The 13,887-nt window shown below is 47.7% G+C and overlaps 1 protein-coding gene across 2 annotated transcripts in view; it reads left to right on the top strand.

The window, feature by feature from the left end:
• BATF3 (basic leucine zipper ATF-like transcription factor 3) overlaps positions 1–13,887 on the top strand; it is a 20,387-nt gene extending 6,500 nt beyond the window's left edge. For both annotated transcript variants that reach the window (XM_044423113.1, XM_044423029.1), the window contains exons 2-3: positions 7,199–7,303; positions 10,720–13,887. In XM_044423113.1, the coding sequence (XP_044279048.1) occupies positions 7,199–7,303; positions 10,720–10,905 (291 nt within the window). In that variant the 3' untranslated portion in view covers positions 10,906–13,887. The remainder of the gene's footprint in view (positions 1–7,198; positions 7,304–10,719) is intronic.

Raw genomic sequence — 13,887 nt, 5'->3', positions numbered from 1 at the left:
GACCGCAGGGGCGCCGCGCTGGGAGCGCCGCTCGGGGCTGGTTCCGATCTCCCCGTCGGGAAAACCGGAGGAAGGGCGCACTCCGCAAAAGACGCCTAAGGCGAAGGAGTTTCCTCCCCGGAGAGGCTGTTTTATTTTATTTTATTTTATTTTTTATGAGGCGGTCTCTCTTAATTTGGGCAGGGGCAACCAAGTGGGTCCCGGTGGCGGAGGGGCTATAAAATCAGGGGCGCTGTTGCGCCATGCGAGCCAGTCCTTAGCGCCAGGACTGCGGGTCCTCGGGTCAGGGCACCTCGGCTGTGCCCGCGGGTAGGAAGGGGGGGCACCACCTGGCACCAGCCCAGTGCAGCCCTGCCTGCACCGCCTTTCTCAGACCTGGCACCCACCAGATGCGTTGGACCACAGCTCTCATTGTCCCCACCCAGCTTGATCATGGGATAATGGAAGTAGTAGTAATTTGATACTGACTGACTACACTAAGCGCCAGTAGCCCTTGAAGGTTTTGTCCACGGATCTTCTTGGCCCAAAGGCAGCTGCATTTCTGGAAGTTGCTGTAGCCCCAAGATAGGAGCAAGACCATTGGCCGCAACAGATTCTTCACTTTTCTTTTTTTTCCCGGGGTGGAGGATTAGAACAAATTAACTGAGGATCTTCCTCCCTCTGTGGCATCTAGTCATGATAGCTGCATCTGGGACCTCCAGATTTAAGATTTCGGAAGGCCGGCTGCGGTGCACATGTTCCTCTGGGACACAGCCTGTGGCATCTGGTGCCCATTTGGGTTGGTGGAGAAGAAGGCAGGGCAGATGCTCAGGATCCTCCTGAAAGAGACCAGGAGAAGACGCGCCTGCAGGGCACTCAGGAGTCGCAGTGTACCTGGTCAGGGAAGGTCTCTCTGGTGCTGCTGCCCTCAGTTCCTCCTCGTGAACTTTGTGGAGGCACCAAGCTGGCAAAAGGATTGCCAGATTTTAAAAGCGCTTGGTTGGATCTCCACAGCTTTTCTTGAACGGTGCTGCTTGGTCCTGCATTCAAATCCCGGTAAAGCTGCTTGCTTTGGTTTCAGTTTTACACACAAGGGGACCACAGTTGAAGGGGGTGACCCGGGCTGTCGAGGGAGTGCCTGGCTGAAACTAGGGGAGACGGGGGCTTCTCCCGGCCTGCCCCCAAGCCTTCTCAAGGACTGCTTGCATCTTTGTTTCGGAGAGGCACAGCTCTGGGGGAAAGATGCTGCTGCTTCAGGGGGGAGCCATTCCACTTGCTCCAACCCCAGGAGACCTTCTGCCCAAGGCTGCCACTGCAATTTGGGGTGCACGGCTTTGGCTAAGAAATGTTCAAGCTTGTTCTAGTTGCTAACTTTGTTTTAAATCCTGTTTCAAATTTTGTACTGAAATCTTATACTGCTATACAGTACTTCCTTTTTGAAGGCTATTGTACTGCACAAGTAGTTATTAGCTGCCCAAAGAGCTTTTGCTATTGGGCAGCACAGAAATGAATTTAAACATAAACATTCTGGTGAAAACAAAATAACCCCCAAGGCAATATTATCAGTGTTCACTCAGTTTGGAATACAGGGTGTTCCCTTACACCAGTTAAGTGCAATGTTATCTGTACCGGGAGTGGGGAATCTAAGACCCTTGTGGCCAATGTTGGTCCACCTGAGGTCTCAATCTGCCCTCTGGGTTTCCCCAAGCCACCAGCCTCTGGTTGTTTGGTAGTTTCCCAGCATTTTTCTGCAGTTTTTCCCCCATGCTATAAGGCTTGAAATGCCACGGCAATGGCTTACTGGTAGTGACAGCTTCATGCTATGCTACTCTGGGAGTTTTTACATCTTTGGACCCACCCCTTTTGTCTTTGGTTGTGCTCCTCTTGCCTCCCACCCCCACTGAAATGTGTTCCCTCAAGAGCTGCACCAAAATGGAATTTGGCCCTTGGGCTGAAAGGGGCTCTCCACCACCAGCTTTTCCCAATGAGGCACCACTGAAAATACCTTGGACCGCGACTGCTATCATCACAGCCAGCTTGGATAGTCAAACACTAATTGATTGGCAGCCCAAGGTTCGGCCAAGGGTCTTTCCCAGCTCTTCCTGCAGATGCTGAACACTGAACCTGAGACTTGCTGCATGAAATGTGTGCGCTGACCCTGCTTGCTCTGTGACAAGTTACTTGGTTGTGAAGTAGCAGCTCAGTCCTGTGCTGCTAGTCCTCAACAGAACACTCTGCAAGCCAAGACACAGATCTTGATCAGCAAGGGCAGAACGGGTGTCCTGGAGGTGGCAATGTTGGGGCGTGCAATTTCAGGACTTCCTTCAGAGCAGGAGTGGGGACTGTATCTGTCCAGAAGCAGTAGCCCAGTGGAAGGAGGTGATAACAAAGCTTTCAGGTCTCATTATGGTTTGTGGCAACTCTAGGAGAGCCAAACATGTGGAATGACCTCAAGGATCAGCAGGATGCATTTCCCCCCTTTTCTCTGGTGGGGCTCCTACTTCTCAATAGCCATTTAAGTAGCGCTGCTTCTTTGTCAGACTGTTTGCATTTCTAATTGAAAGCTAAAGGTTGCATTTCAGCTGGTGGGAGATCTTCTGTGAAAGTGTCTCATGATTTGCAATCAAGGCTGTACACAATGTGCTTGTGCAACCAGAAGTATATACCACTGAGTCCCACGAGCTTACTCCCAAGTAACTATGCATAGGATTGTAGTCAGGCTAATCCCCATAAGTTGGGCACTAGACTAGTGCCACTGCTCTTTGGGACTGGTCTGTTCTTGTACAGAGAGAGGGTCTTGATGAGTTCTTGTACTTCAGGACTCACCTGACCCTACACGGCTGCCAGGCAAAAGTGCCACCGGTGATGCTGCCTCAGGTGCTGGTGTCATCCGGGCTGCTGTGTGTGCAAGTGCCACGGGTACCAGACTATCATGGGAGTCTCCGCATGCCTGTTGGCCGCATGGGAGGGTGCAGGCATGTCCGCTCAGTGAAGTACCAGATGCAAAGACGTTCAGCTGGGACGGTTAGGGAAGGGGTGATTTGGCTTTGTGCCATTTCCATGGTAACTTTCAACATGTTTCTTGGGTCCGGGCACACATGTTGCTACCGCCTAAAATGCAACATCAAGGACGTTGCTCCGGCTGGCAGCAACGTCGCCATGCGGAGATGGCCGTTTCCTCCATGCCAGGAGGAGCCACCCTGAGTTCTGGCTTGAGCTGTTCTGCTGTACTTGTAGGGCCAACTCGCCACTGTCTGCACACAGGAATCAGGCTCTGGATATTATGTCATAGGAAGTACAGACTTTTCATTTCAGAGACGCGACACTTCTTGGCTGGGGATGAGGGTAGCCGGGGCTCATCAGATCCCATCATTTTAAGTATTTAGGAAGGGTTCAGAAATATATCTGTCTTCTCTTCCCTTTCCCAGGTCATCTTTTATTGGACCAGTCAGGATTTTCAGCTGAAGTTGCATTTTTATTTTAATACTATCTAGGACATACGTTTTATTGTGGTGTGTGCTGGTTTTTTAAACTTGTTTTGTTTTCAAAATTATTATGATTATTCTTCTTTTGTCATTATGTGGGTGTTTATTGTGCATTTCTTGATTGTGTAGGGCTCTTGGGAAGTCTCTTGCCCTGGAAGGCAGTCCAGATATATTGTAAATAAATAAAATAAAAGTAAAACCATCTGAATGGTGCAGCAAAACTTCTTCAAGTCTAGCCCCTAGCAAAGGGAAGTCTGGGGAGAACCAAGACCTTTTCTGGCCTCAGGACAGACATAGCATTGCTGATTCCTGGTCTTAAAATAAACCCTTGCCCTTCCCAACACCCCAATCGAATCATGATCTTGTGGTGCTGTTGTGTGTGTTCCTCCTTTATGATGTCCATTTCTTAAACATTTATTTCAGGGTGAAATGCCATGTTCTAAATAAAATGCACACATGATAGCACTTAGAACGCATACTGAGTGTGTTCTCAGTATAGGCTGTCTCAGTAATCTCTGCAAAAACAAACAAGTAAAACTTTAAAAAGTACAGGTGTCAAAATTCAGGCCTGGGGGCCCGTTCTAGCCCACCTAGGGTCCCACTCTGGCCCTTTTTTATTTTTATTTTTTAATAATAAGTTTTATTCAAAATTATGATCCTAAAAACAAAGAAAAACTAAAAACAACATCAGTCATCAAAAACATTGGGCCTACTGGATCAGCCCCCACATTTTTTTTCCATTTATGATAACTTAAAAGCATATTTAAATCTATATGAAGTCCCGTTTCTCTAGCCAATAATAAAAAGAGTCCCAAGTTTGATAGAAGTCAGTATCTTCTTTCTCCTTCAATGATAAAGTCAATCTATCTTTTTTAGAATCAATTCATCGGTGGAGAATTTGAAGAATCCCTGTATGACCAGTCCCTTCCACTGGCCGCCTCTTTCCCCCAGTCACAAGTCATTTGACTGTTACTGCCCCCACCTCCCCGAGGCTTAATTACCAGCATTAAGAGCTTTAACCCACAACAGACTGGTATTTTTTGCCCTACCCTTTTTGCCTTTGACCCACCCATCCCTTGAATGTAACCTCCAAAATGGTCCTTGGTCTTGAAGCTGCAAGCCGTCAGAATGGCCCTTGGTCTTGAAGCTCCAAGCAACATCCCTAGCTTAGAGACTTTCTGCAGCCACATCACTGCTAGGTCTGGTGGATGATTTTTCGAGCACCTTTCTAGGCATCTTGACTCAGGGGAAACCCATTCCCCTCAACTCATTTTATCTGAGTGTCATTTGGATGGGGAGGAATGACTGTCAAGTCGTACTCATTTCTTTCCTTCTAGCAAGGTTATCCTTCAAACTGAAGACCTTGTGGTCCTGTTGGCTTCTGCAGAAGCCCAAGTGGTGAGAGATGGTGGTAGACAAGACAGGGTAAGGGCTGATGGCCTGTTCTACTCTTCCCTGACTTGGCACCCGCCTGATGTTTTGGCTGACAACTCCTGAGCTACGTTCATTCCTCAGCAATGGGCATGCCGTCTGGGGCTGATGGGCATTAAAGGCCAACTCATGTGGAAGAGACCAGATTGGAGAAGACTTCTGAACCTTGGCACACCCCATCCAGGCTGGACTAAGGCCCTTTTGGCTGGGGATGATGGGAACTGTAGCCCAGCACAGGTAGAGGGTGCCAAGTTTGAGAAGGTTGATTTCACAGCCAGCCTAGACCTAAGAAGTATGTGCTTCTGAGTTATATAGACTGCATCTTCGGTCACTGGTGTTCAGCGCAGAAAAAAGAATTAAAGGGTGTTGTGTTGCAGGTGGTGGAACAGCACAATAAGACTGAGAAGCTTTTATATGTGGAATTTAAGTTGCTATTTTCTAAATTGGCCCCAAGTAGAAATTTCTGCATTTGGAACCCGATTCGTTCATCTGCAACTGTGCTTAATTGCCTATGCAATTCCAATTGCCTTTGCAACTTCTACCAGCCTAGGACAAATAGGATGGGCACTTATGCTTTGCCCCAAAAAGGGACCAACGAGGTCATAGCTCTGTATGAAATGTGCATGTGCTAATGTATATGCACAGATGCAAAGTTAGAAATAATTACTGGAATGTAAATAGAAGTACATTTCATCACAGTGGAGAAGATACTGCATCCAGGTTGTTCACGTGGCTGATCTCTTCTTCTCTTCATGGGAACCTTCAAGGCCTTACTTGTCTTGCTCCTTATTTCTCTTCACCCTTAAGCAATTTCTCTTCCCAGTGTTCTCCTCCCTGTGTTTACTTGTGCCATGAAGGATGACCAGTGAAAATGTACTTTATGGCAGGGCTGAGCAATACATGTCCATAGCCCATATACAGCGCTAAGCATTGGCAGCCTCCTCCACTGGCTTGTTGCTGCCACAGAGGCAGCAGGATAAAAACAAAAGCAAAAACATATAATAGCATCACTTTTGAAATACTCCATCCTGCTCTCTGAACCAACCAACCAGCCAACCCATAAACTAGTTACCTGCTTACGGGAGACGGCATCTGCAGCACCAGCTTCATTTTCTTCACATTTACAAATGAAAAAGTTGGTTTGTCTAAGCAAGTGAAGGCAAAAGAGGGTGAGGAGGAGTGTTGGTCAGAAGCAGTGCGTGAAGTTGGGAATGTTCCACAAATGCAGTGGGGAATCCCCACGCGCATGCAAAGCACGTACCAGCATAAGGACCGCAGGAAGCCCCCGTGTGGAATCATTCCTTGTATGAAGGCAAGCAATCCAGGGGGAGGCCGTCTGACCAGTTCCAGTAGGAGCAAAGCATGCAGAGCTTTTTCTGAGCCCACTGAACCCGTAGGACATCGAGACTGGCTTTCACAGCCCACTAAACAACATGGCTTAGCAAGCTGTGCGTTGTTACTTTTAGGCCACTCTGCCCCAATATGCTGAACAGGCAATCTAGAATGTATATACTTGTATACTTTCCTGCCCCAAAATAACATGTTAATCCCTTTGAAATCCGTATAATCAGAAGGTCCCAGTTTGGCAAATCGAATGATTCAGCAAAGAGGAATCACCCCTTTAAATTGGATCTGTGGCAGTAACTGTGGAAGATACCTGCCAAGAAGGGGGTTTACTTAGCAGAACCTTCAGGGGGAGCACGGGGCAGCCTGGGTGCCAACGGGGCTTGCCAGCAGTTTCCTCGCTTCCCGTTACCCACCCAGGCTGCCCATTGCCATTCCGAAGCATCTGCAGTTGCAAAGGGGCAGCAACAGCACCAGTAGCCATTAATTGTAGAAATTTGGGATACAAAACTTTTAAAAATTGTTGGTAAGCACAGGCAACTCCTCCAAGGTACTGCTTCTGCGCCTTGGAAGAGAAGCTTGTACCTGATGCAATGCACATCTTCCCAAAAAAATCAGAACTGCAGCTGCATGGAGAGGAGGAGGAAACTAGAGAGCTTTAAATATGCAAAACGACCTATTGCAATTCCAAGGATTCTCAGGCATGCTCTAGCAGTTAAAAACAGCTAAATATTCATCATAGATATGCCAGCAACTTTCTCTTTTCTTTACTTTTGTGGTCTGTATAATGGGTACCTAGTCATCTGCCTTGGAAAGTGTGATTAGGGATGTCCTAGGGATGTCCGTGTCCAGATGGTGGATCTTCCTGTAGTAAATGACTTCTTTACTTTTTGAATGCCAAAGGATTTTAAAAAAATCAGATAAGTAGCCAATAAAATGTTTCTGATTTTGCTGACCAGGGTCACGAAGATGATGAAAGAAAAGTAAGACGGCGAGAGAAGAACAGAGTTGCTGCCCAGAGAAGCAGAAAAAAACAAACACAAAAAGCAGATAAACTTCATGAGGTAAGTTTTAATACCATTCCCAAGCACAAGTGGCTAGATGTTTGGGGCCTTGCAAGGACAAATTTCTATATTATGGTATCATAAGCATGTGTAAACCAGAGGTGGCTTCATCAGATGCATGGAATGTCATCCTGCATTGAAGGAGTGGCCTCTGAGCCATGGAAGTTTATTATGTGTTGTATCCAGTGTTAGTCCAACAGAGTAGACCCATTGACATGAACAGGACTTCAGTTAGCCATGCCTTCTGCTTCTAACTTAAAACCAGTGTCTAAGAGAAGCTGCCAGGTATACATAACATCCAGTAATCAGGTATACTGCCTCTGAACATGGAGGTTCATATTTACATAGCTACTGTGGCTCTGGGATAGAGCTTTCTGCTCTGAATGCCTTTCTTAAAATGTTTAAGCCAGTGCCTCCAGTTGTAAATTCCACAGAAGAATTACACCCCTTGCGAAAAGTACAGTTTTGACTGGTCTGTATCTACTGCCTACCAATTTCAGGAGATGACCCCCTTGGAGCTTGTGGTATTTTGAGTCAGGGCTGAGGTGCCCTTCTTTATTCCTTCTTTCTGCTTTGCTTTTTGGTTTTCTGAACATGCCTTGCACTTCCTTTTGGCCCCCTTGCTTTCAAAGCTGTCACCCCTCAAGGGCCAAAGATTTTATTAAGAAGCCGTTGCAGCAACTAAGGTGGACAGTCTCCTCTGGGATATTGCAAAGGATCCTGGGGAAAGTTCTGGGGTGCTGGGCATCCCCCATTGGCCTGTATAAGTGGAGATTACATCCCACGTGCCTTGCGCTTTCCTGGAAATTTACTCCTCAAGGCAAGGCTGGGAATGGCTGGCTTGTCACCTTTCGGGACAGTGAATCAGCCAGTATAGTCTCCTGATGCCATAAAGTCTGAATGGAGTAATTCCACAGTGCCCTAGCATTGTCTGAGGGGCTGTAGAATAGGTGAGCAGGGCTGTGTGGGGGACAGCGAGGTGCCCCCTGCCCTCTTGCCACTTCTGCTCAGCAAAACAACCCAGGAACCTGCTGGGTGACTGAGATCTAACAGAACATGTGCCAGGAACTCCAGTCTTCCCTGAAACCAAGTCTGGAAGTGACTCCTGTTGTAGCAGCACGATCTCGTGTGTGCTGCTCTGGAGGAAGCCCCACTGTTTTCAGGGGGGAGTAGCTTGCTCCTTCATGGCAGGGCCATGAGGCGGAATGAGGCGGCCTCCTGAGGCAGCAGCGGCAAGGTGTGGGGCTGCCCCATGCCTCCGGCACTGGCCTGACCTACTGTCCTCACTGTCCCATCAGCAGGGCTGATGGGCCTGCCCAGGGACGCAGCACTGCGGCCTAAATCATACAGTGTCAGGACTTCATCTAAACATGCAAGAGGCTGTTCATCAAAAAGGATTTATAACTTTGCGATTACTGACTGATGTGTGTGTGTATGCGTGAAATGAAATATGAAATACACCTAAACTATAATAATAACAATAACAGTAACAGGTCAGATCCAGACCTAGTTGTGCTTAATGTGGGCACATTGAAAGCAATGGGATTTCAGTTAGTCCCGCCTTGTTTGCCCCTGAATGGCTCTGCACGAAATATGACCGGGGCTGCATTTGGTCTAGTCTTGCTAAATCCTGATACCCTCCAGATGTGTGGGACTGCAACTCCTGTTAAGCTGGCAGAGAATGATGGGCTTGGTAGTCCAGTGCATCTGAAGCGCACCAGGTTGAGAAAAGCTGCTCTAGCCTTTCTTTTCCTTTCCCCTACCTCTGGGGCAGGTTGCTACCTTGCTCTCAGCTCTCCCTCCCACCTTCTCACATGCTGCTCTTCGATTATTTCTCAAGAAGTTGAGCTCAAATCTAGAAAGCAAAACAAGAAGGGTGTTGGCTGGGATGCAGCAAGAATAACTGCTACCAGTTGGATCACTGATGCTTCAAGGGTTTCTCCTGAGCAATCATGAATGCAATTTAGAGAAGGGCTGAAGAAGGGCGGGGGCCAGTAGCTACCATGCCATTTCTATAGAAGAGAAATGCAGGTCATTCTCCTCATCTGCAAACTTCATGAGTGGGCCCGGAAGCTTCCAAGTAGGTGATCAAAACACCAGTCACACTGGCGCTCGCGTGCTCGCTCGCTTGCTCGCTCGCGCGCGCTCTCTCTCTCTCTCTCTGTGTTGAAAGTGTATAGGTGGAAGTTCTCTTTTAGCCACATTCAAATGAAAGGGAAAATAAGCACTTGCTGTACATTTGCATTGTAAAGTGATGGTGCCCAAGTCCCTCTCTCCTTTCCCTCCTTCAGTAATTTAAAAACAGCCTGTCATTCATGTGTCATGCGAGGATCATAAAGAGAAGGAGGGGCTTGGCAGATTTTGGACTTGCGCAGTCTACAGGCTGCTTCTTACTAGAATACCAAGATCCACCACCCAGACCATGGCAGGAGAATTAAAGGATTATGAACCCAGGGATTTGGGTTCCAAAAATGAATAGAATTTGTAGTTCTTCCACATGGCAGTCCCACTCTGGAAGTTGTAGCCAATGTTAGTCCAGCTAAAGGTCAGTTTGGATCCCACCAGTCATGGTATTCTGCTGGACTGGTTCTGTGGGCCAGGCTAGAGACCCCATGTTGCCATGTTTGGTCTTCCTGCAGGGCTGATTCAGCAAGTCGCACCGCATGGCTGTTCCTTGGCCCCTTGACCAGTGAGCTATGGGTTCTGCAAGGGACCCTTTTGTCTCCGGGATTGTTCAACATCTCTATGAAGCTGCTAGGAATGACCATGAGGGAATTTGCTGATATCCCCGGGGAAAAGGAAGGGTTTCATCTGATGTGTTTCATCTGAATCTGATGAGGCTGTGCAACTCCTGAAATGTTTGACGGCTGAAACTGCTAAAGGTGTTAACCACACAAGACTGCAAAGTAGTGCACTTGAACAAGTGTGAAGGACCAAACTCTCTCCTCTCCCTCTCCCTCTCCCTCTCCCTCTCCCTCTCCCTCTTTTTTTTGGTAAATGAAGACTTTTGCACACATTTCTAGGGCTGAAAATATACAATCTCACAATGGTGAATGGAAAGGAATCTCAATCAGAGTGGACAAAGGGGAGACAAGATGGGTTGTATTGTGAGACACTAGGAAATTTGCTGCAGGGCTGAGAGGAAGGATAACTCACAGTAAGCCCTGTTGTCAGTCACGCACATGGTGGGCTGTTTGTGTAGCTCATTTGCCAGGTGGGTCATCCAAGGGAATGCAGCAAGAAGGTTTCCCATCCCTGCAGCAAGTAGCTCCACGCTTCCAGCTGCAGCAGATCGTGTGTGCTTTTTAGCAAGCTTTTTCTTACCATGTTCCTATTTACTTTCTCCTCACCTGGTAGCAAAAGGCAGAATTGCAGCTGGGCATGGATTGCTTATTCATGGTCTTTGCTCCCTCTAGGAATACGAGTGCCTTGAGCAAGAGAATACCTCCCTGAAGAGAGAAATCGGAAAGCTGACAGACGAAATGAGGCACTTGAACGAAGTGCTGAAGAACCATGAAAAAGTCTGCCCGCTGCTGCACTGCTCGCTGAGCTTTGGCTTGATTCCCAGACACGATGCCCTCAGTGGTCCTTTGCCAAGGTGAGGCCTCTTCTGGCCAGGCCTAAAGTGCGACTGCGGTGAGAGCGCTGTCAAGATCAAACTGCTTTCTTTCCCACGTGCTGCACCAAGGCAACCACCTGGGAGCAGCATGGATTTAGCACACATGCGCCAATCATCGTGATGGTGGCTGAGTGAACGAGCTCCAGCCGCCTGGGAGAACTGCAGCTACGCACACGGTTCCTTGGGTTTCCCTCCACTCTGTGTTCTGCGCCTGCAAGGCATTCAAATCCTGGCAAAGTACAGAAGTGACAATACAAAGAATGTCTAGTTTATTTTTAACAGTGCAACCATCTAGTCATCGTTGGTATTGGAAATGAGTTACTAAGAAACAGGGAAAGAGAAGAGACTATAACAAGACTGGAACCAAAAGGGAAAGTGAACATGGCAACCCGTGGTCAAGGACCAGGACTTTTGTGCCCATCCCAGCACCCTGATTTCTTGTTGCCCATCTTGGGCTTCTCCACTTCCCAACATAGCAAAACTAGAAGGGTGGCCGTGTTCATCTCTTGCAGCAAACACCTTAAAGACTGCCATATTTATAATGGCTTAAACTTTTATGGACTCCAGCCCACTTCAGATGCATGAAGTATTATCCTCGGTTGGGCAGGTAACACGTCAGCAAAGGGGCAACTTAGGCCATCATAAATTTGTCAGCCTTTAAGGCAGAGCTGCGGAACCTTAAGCTTGGGGCCAAATTTGGCCCACCAGGGGCCACAATCTGGCCCACCAGGGTTCCCCAGGTGGTCACTTCCGCTTTCCTCCAAGCACCAACCACTTGGTGGATTCCTGGACTTTGTGCTGTTCCCCCCTTTCTACTGTGCAGTAAAGGGTGGGGAAGCCGAACTTCCCCCACCACAGCCCTCTCCACTTTTCAAATCAAATTTGAAGGTTGCTCCAATGGCATCCAATCCAACCCCCTGCCAATGCTGGGCCACATCCCTCCCAACAGAGTGGTCCTCCTATCATTACACCTCTAATCGACCCTCCACTCTCAGAGTGGTCTGTTTTGCAGCTTGTACCATTGTAGTGCTTTCCCTAATACGTCTGTATATGTCCGGATGAAGCCTGGGCCTCCCAGTGCAGCAGGGGGCAGGAGCTGCATCTCCTGCTGGGTGCCAGCACCTGTGTTCATGGCTGTGGATCAGGTGTGCAGCAAAGCAGACGCGAGGGTAGAAAACAAGGCAGCAGCTCCTGGGAAGAGCTACAGCTGCCTCCAGTCCTGCCCCTTGGCCATTTGACAAGGTCGGTGTAACCTGGATCACGCTGCAGCAAGCAAGGTGTGTACTGAGCTATACATTCAGTGGCATGCGCCACATTTCCCTGAAGCGAGTGGAATACCATCCAGCCATTTAGAAAGATCTCTGGGGGGAAGCATAGCTGATGTCCAAGAGGAGGTCTCCACCACTGCCTCCATGATGCAGCCCCTCTGCCTGCCCCAGCCTCCAAAGCCTCTCCTGGCAGCCACAGGAGGCGAAGAATAGAAGCGTGACCCACGATGTGGGCAACAGCTGAACTGCAGCTGAGGGAGCAGAGGCCTGGAAAGCTGGCTGGAGCAGCTGTGACAATTCAGCTCCCATTCACATAAGTTGCCTCCAGTTCGTTGGTTTTGAGCTTTCCTTCCTCCTGGGAATCCTCATGTCCCCAGCCTTCCCTAGGGAATCTCCACCCCACAGGAGAAAACTTGATGACATGTAGGGGGCAGTGGATAGAAATGTGTAGAAAATGGAAGAATTGTACCCCCGCCCCCCCGCCATTTTTCTGGGCTTTTCCCCCAAACATTTTCCAAAGCCTTCCCATTCTGATATGACATTGTATCTCCGACCTCAGTCTTTTCATGATGCTCTCTAAAGTATGACAGCCTCAGTTTTGCCGTTTTTGCTTCCAGGGGAAGTTCTGGCTGGATTTGCTCTAGGACCCCCCTGTTTGTCTTTCTGTCAATCCAGTGTATTCACAAGGTTCTTCTCCAGCACCATGTTTCAAATGCATCAGTTTTCTTCACTGTTCAGCTGTCACACTGATAATGGAGATCAGGATGATCTTGTCCTTGATATCCAGTGAAACTTCCTTACACTGTATGAGCTTTCCTAGTTCCTTCACTGCCACCCTTCCAATTCTGTCTTCTTCAAATGTCTTGCCTGCACTTGAAGCCTTCATTCAGCATGTATTCTCTAGAATACATGTATTTTCCTTTCTGTTTGCACTGCTTTTTAGTTATCTTTATGAGCTCTGCCTTGGCTCTACACTATTTTGGATGGCAAGTTTCAATTTTGTTATGGAACAACGCCAGTGTCTAAAACGAATAATGCTTGCAGTTGAATTACTGCAGTATTTGCATGTAAGGTCTGTTTTGTTTTCATCAATGAGGGCTGGTTTGCATTTGAATGAATGATGGAATCTATTCTTTCTGTGTGACATTTAAAGCGGGGTAGGCAGACAGTCTTATGGGATCTGCTTTTTTAGTAGAACCCCAGGATCCACCAACCGAAGTCTGGCACAAAAGCCATACATTTAGAATTTAAGCATTTCAAAAGGTAGAGTTTTAGGGTTTTCTGTATGAGAATAATCCAGAACTTCACCACATTTAAAGCGGGGTAGGCAGACAGTCTTATGGGATCTGCTTTTTTAGTAGAACCCCAGGATCCACCAACCGAAGTCTGGCACAAAAGCCATACATTTAGAATTTAAGCATTTCAAAAGGTAGAGTTTTAGGGTTTTCTGTATGAGAATAATCCAGAACTTCACCACAGTTTCTGCTTTCAGATTCTTTGTGAGATAAAGATTGGCTCCTTCATACGTTTGCCCCCCCTAGGGTTTTTCTTTCTCTTTTTTTCTAGCCATTCAATAATATAGCCACTAGGGGGTGCTGTGGTATAGCAAAATTGCACAATGACACTAGGGTTTCAGTCAGCTATTTTTAGGTAATGTCAGATTTTCTTTAAAAAAAAATAAATGGTTGCAAAGAACA

Source organism: Varanus komodoensis, unplaced genomic scaffold (assembly GCF_004798865.1).
Source record: "Varanus komodoensis strain SLA01 unplaced genomic scaffold, ASM479886v1 scaffold1, whole genome shotgun sequence".
NCBI lineage: Eukaryota > Metazoa > Chordata > Lepidosauria > Squamata > Varanidae > Varanus > Varanus komodoensis.
The sequence above is the reverse complement of the archived record's forward strand: the minus strand, read 5'-3'. Positions and strand labels throughout refer to the sequence as shown.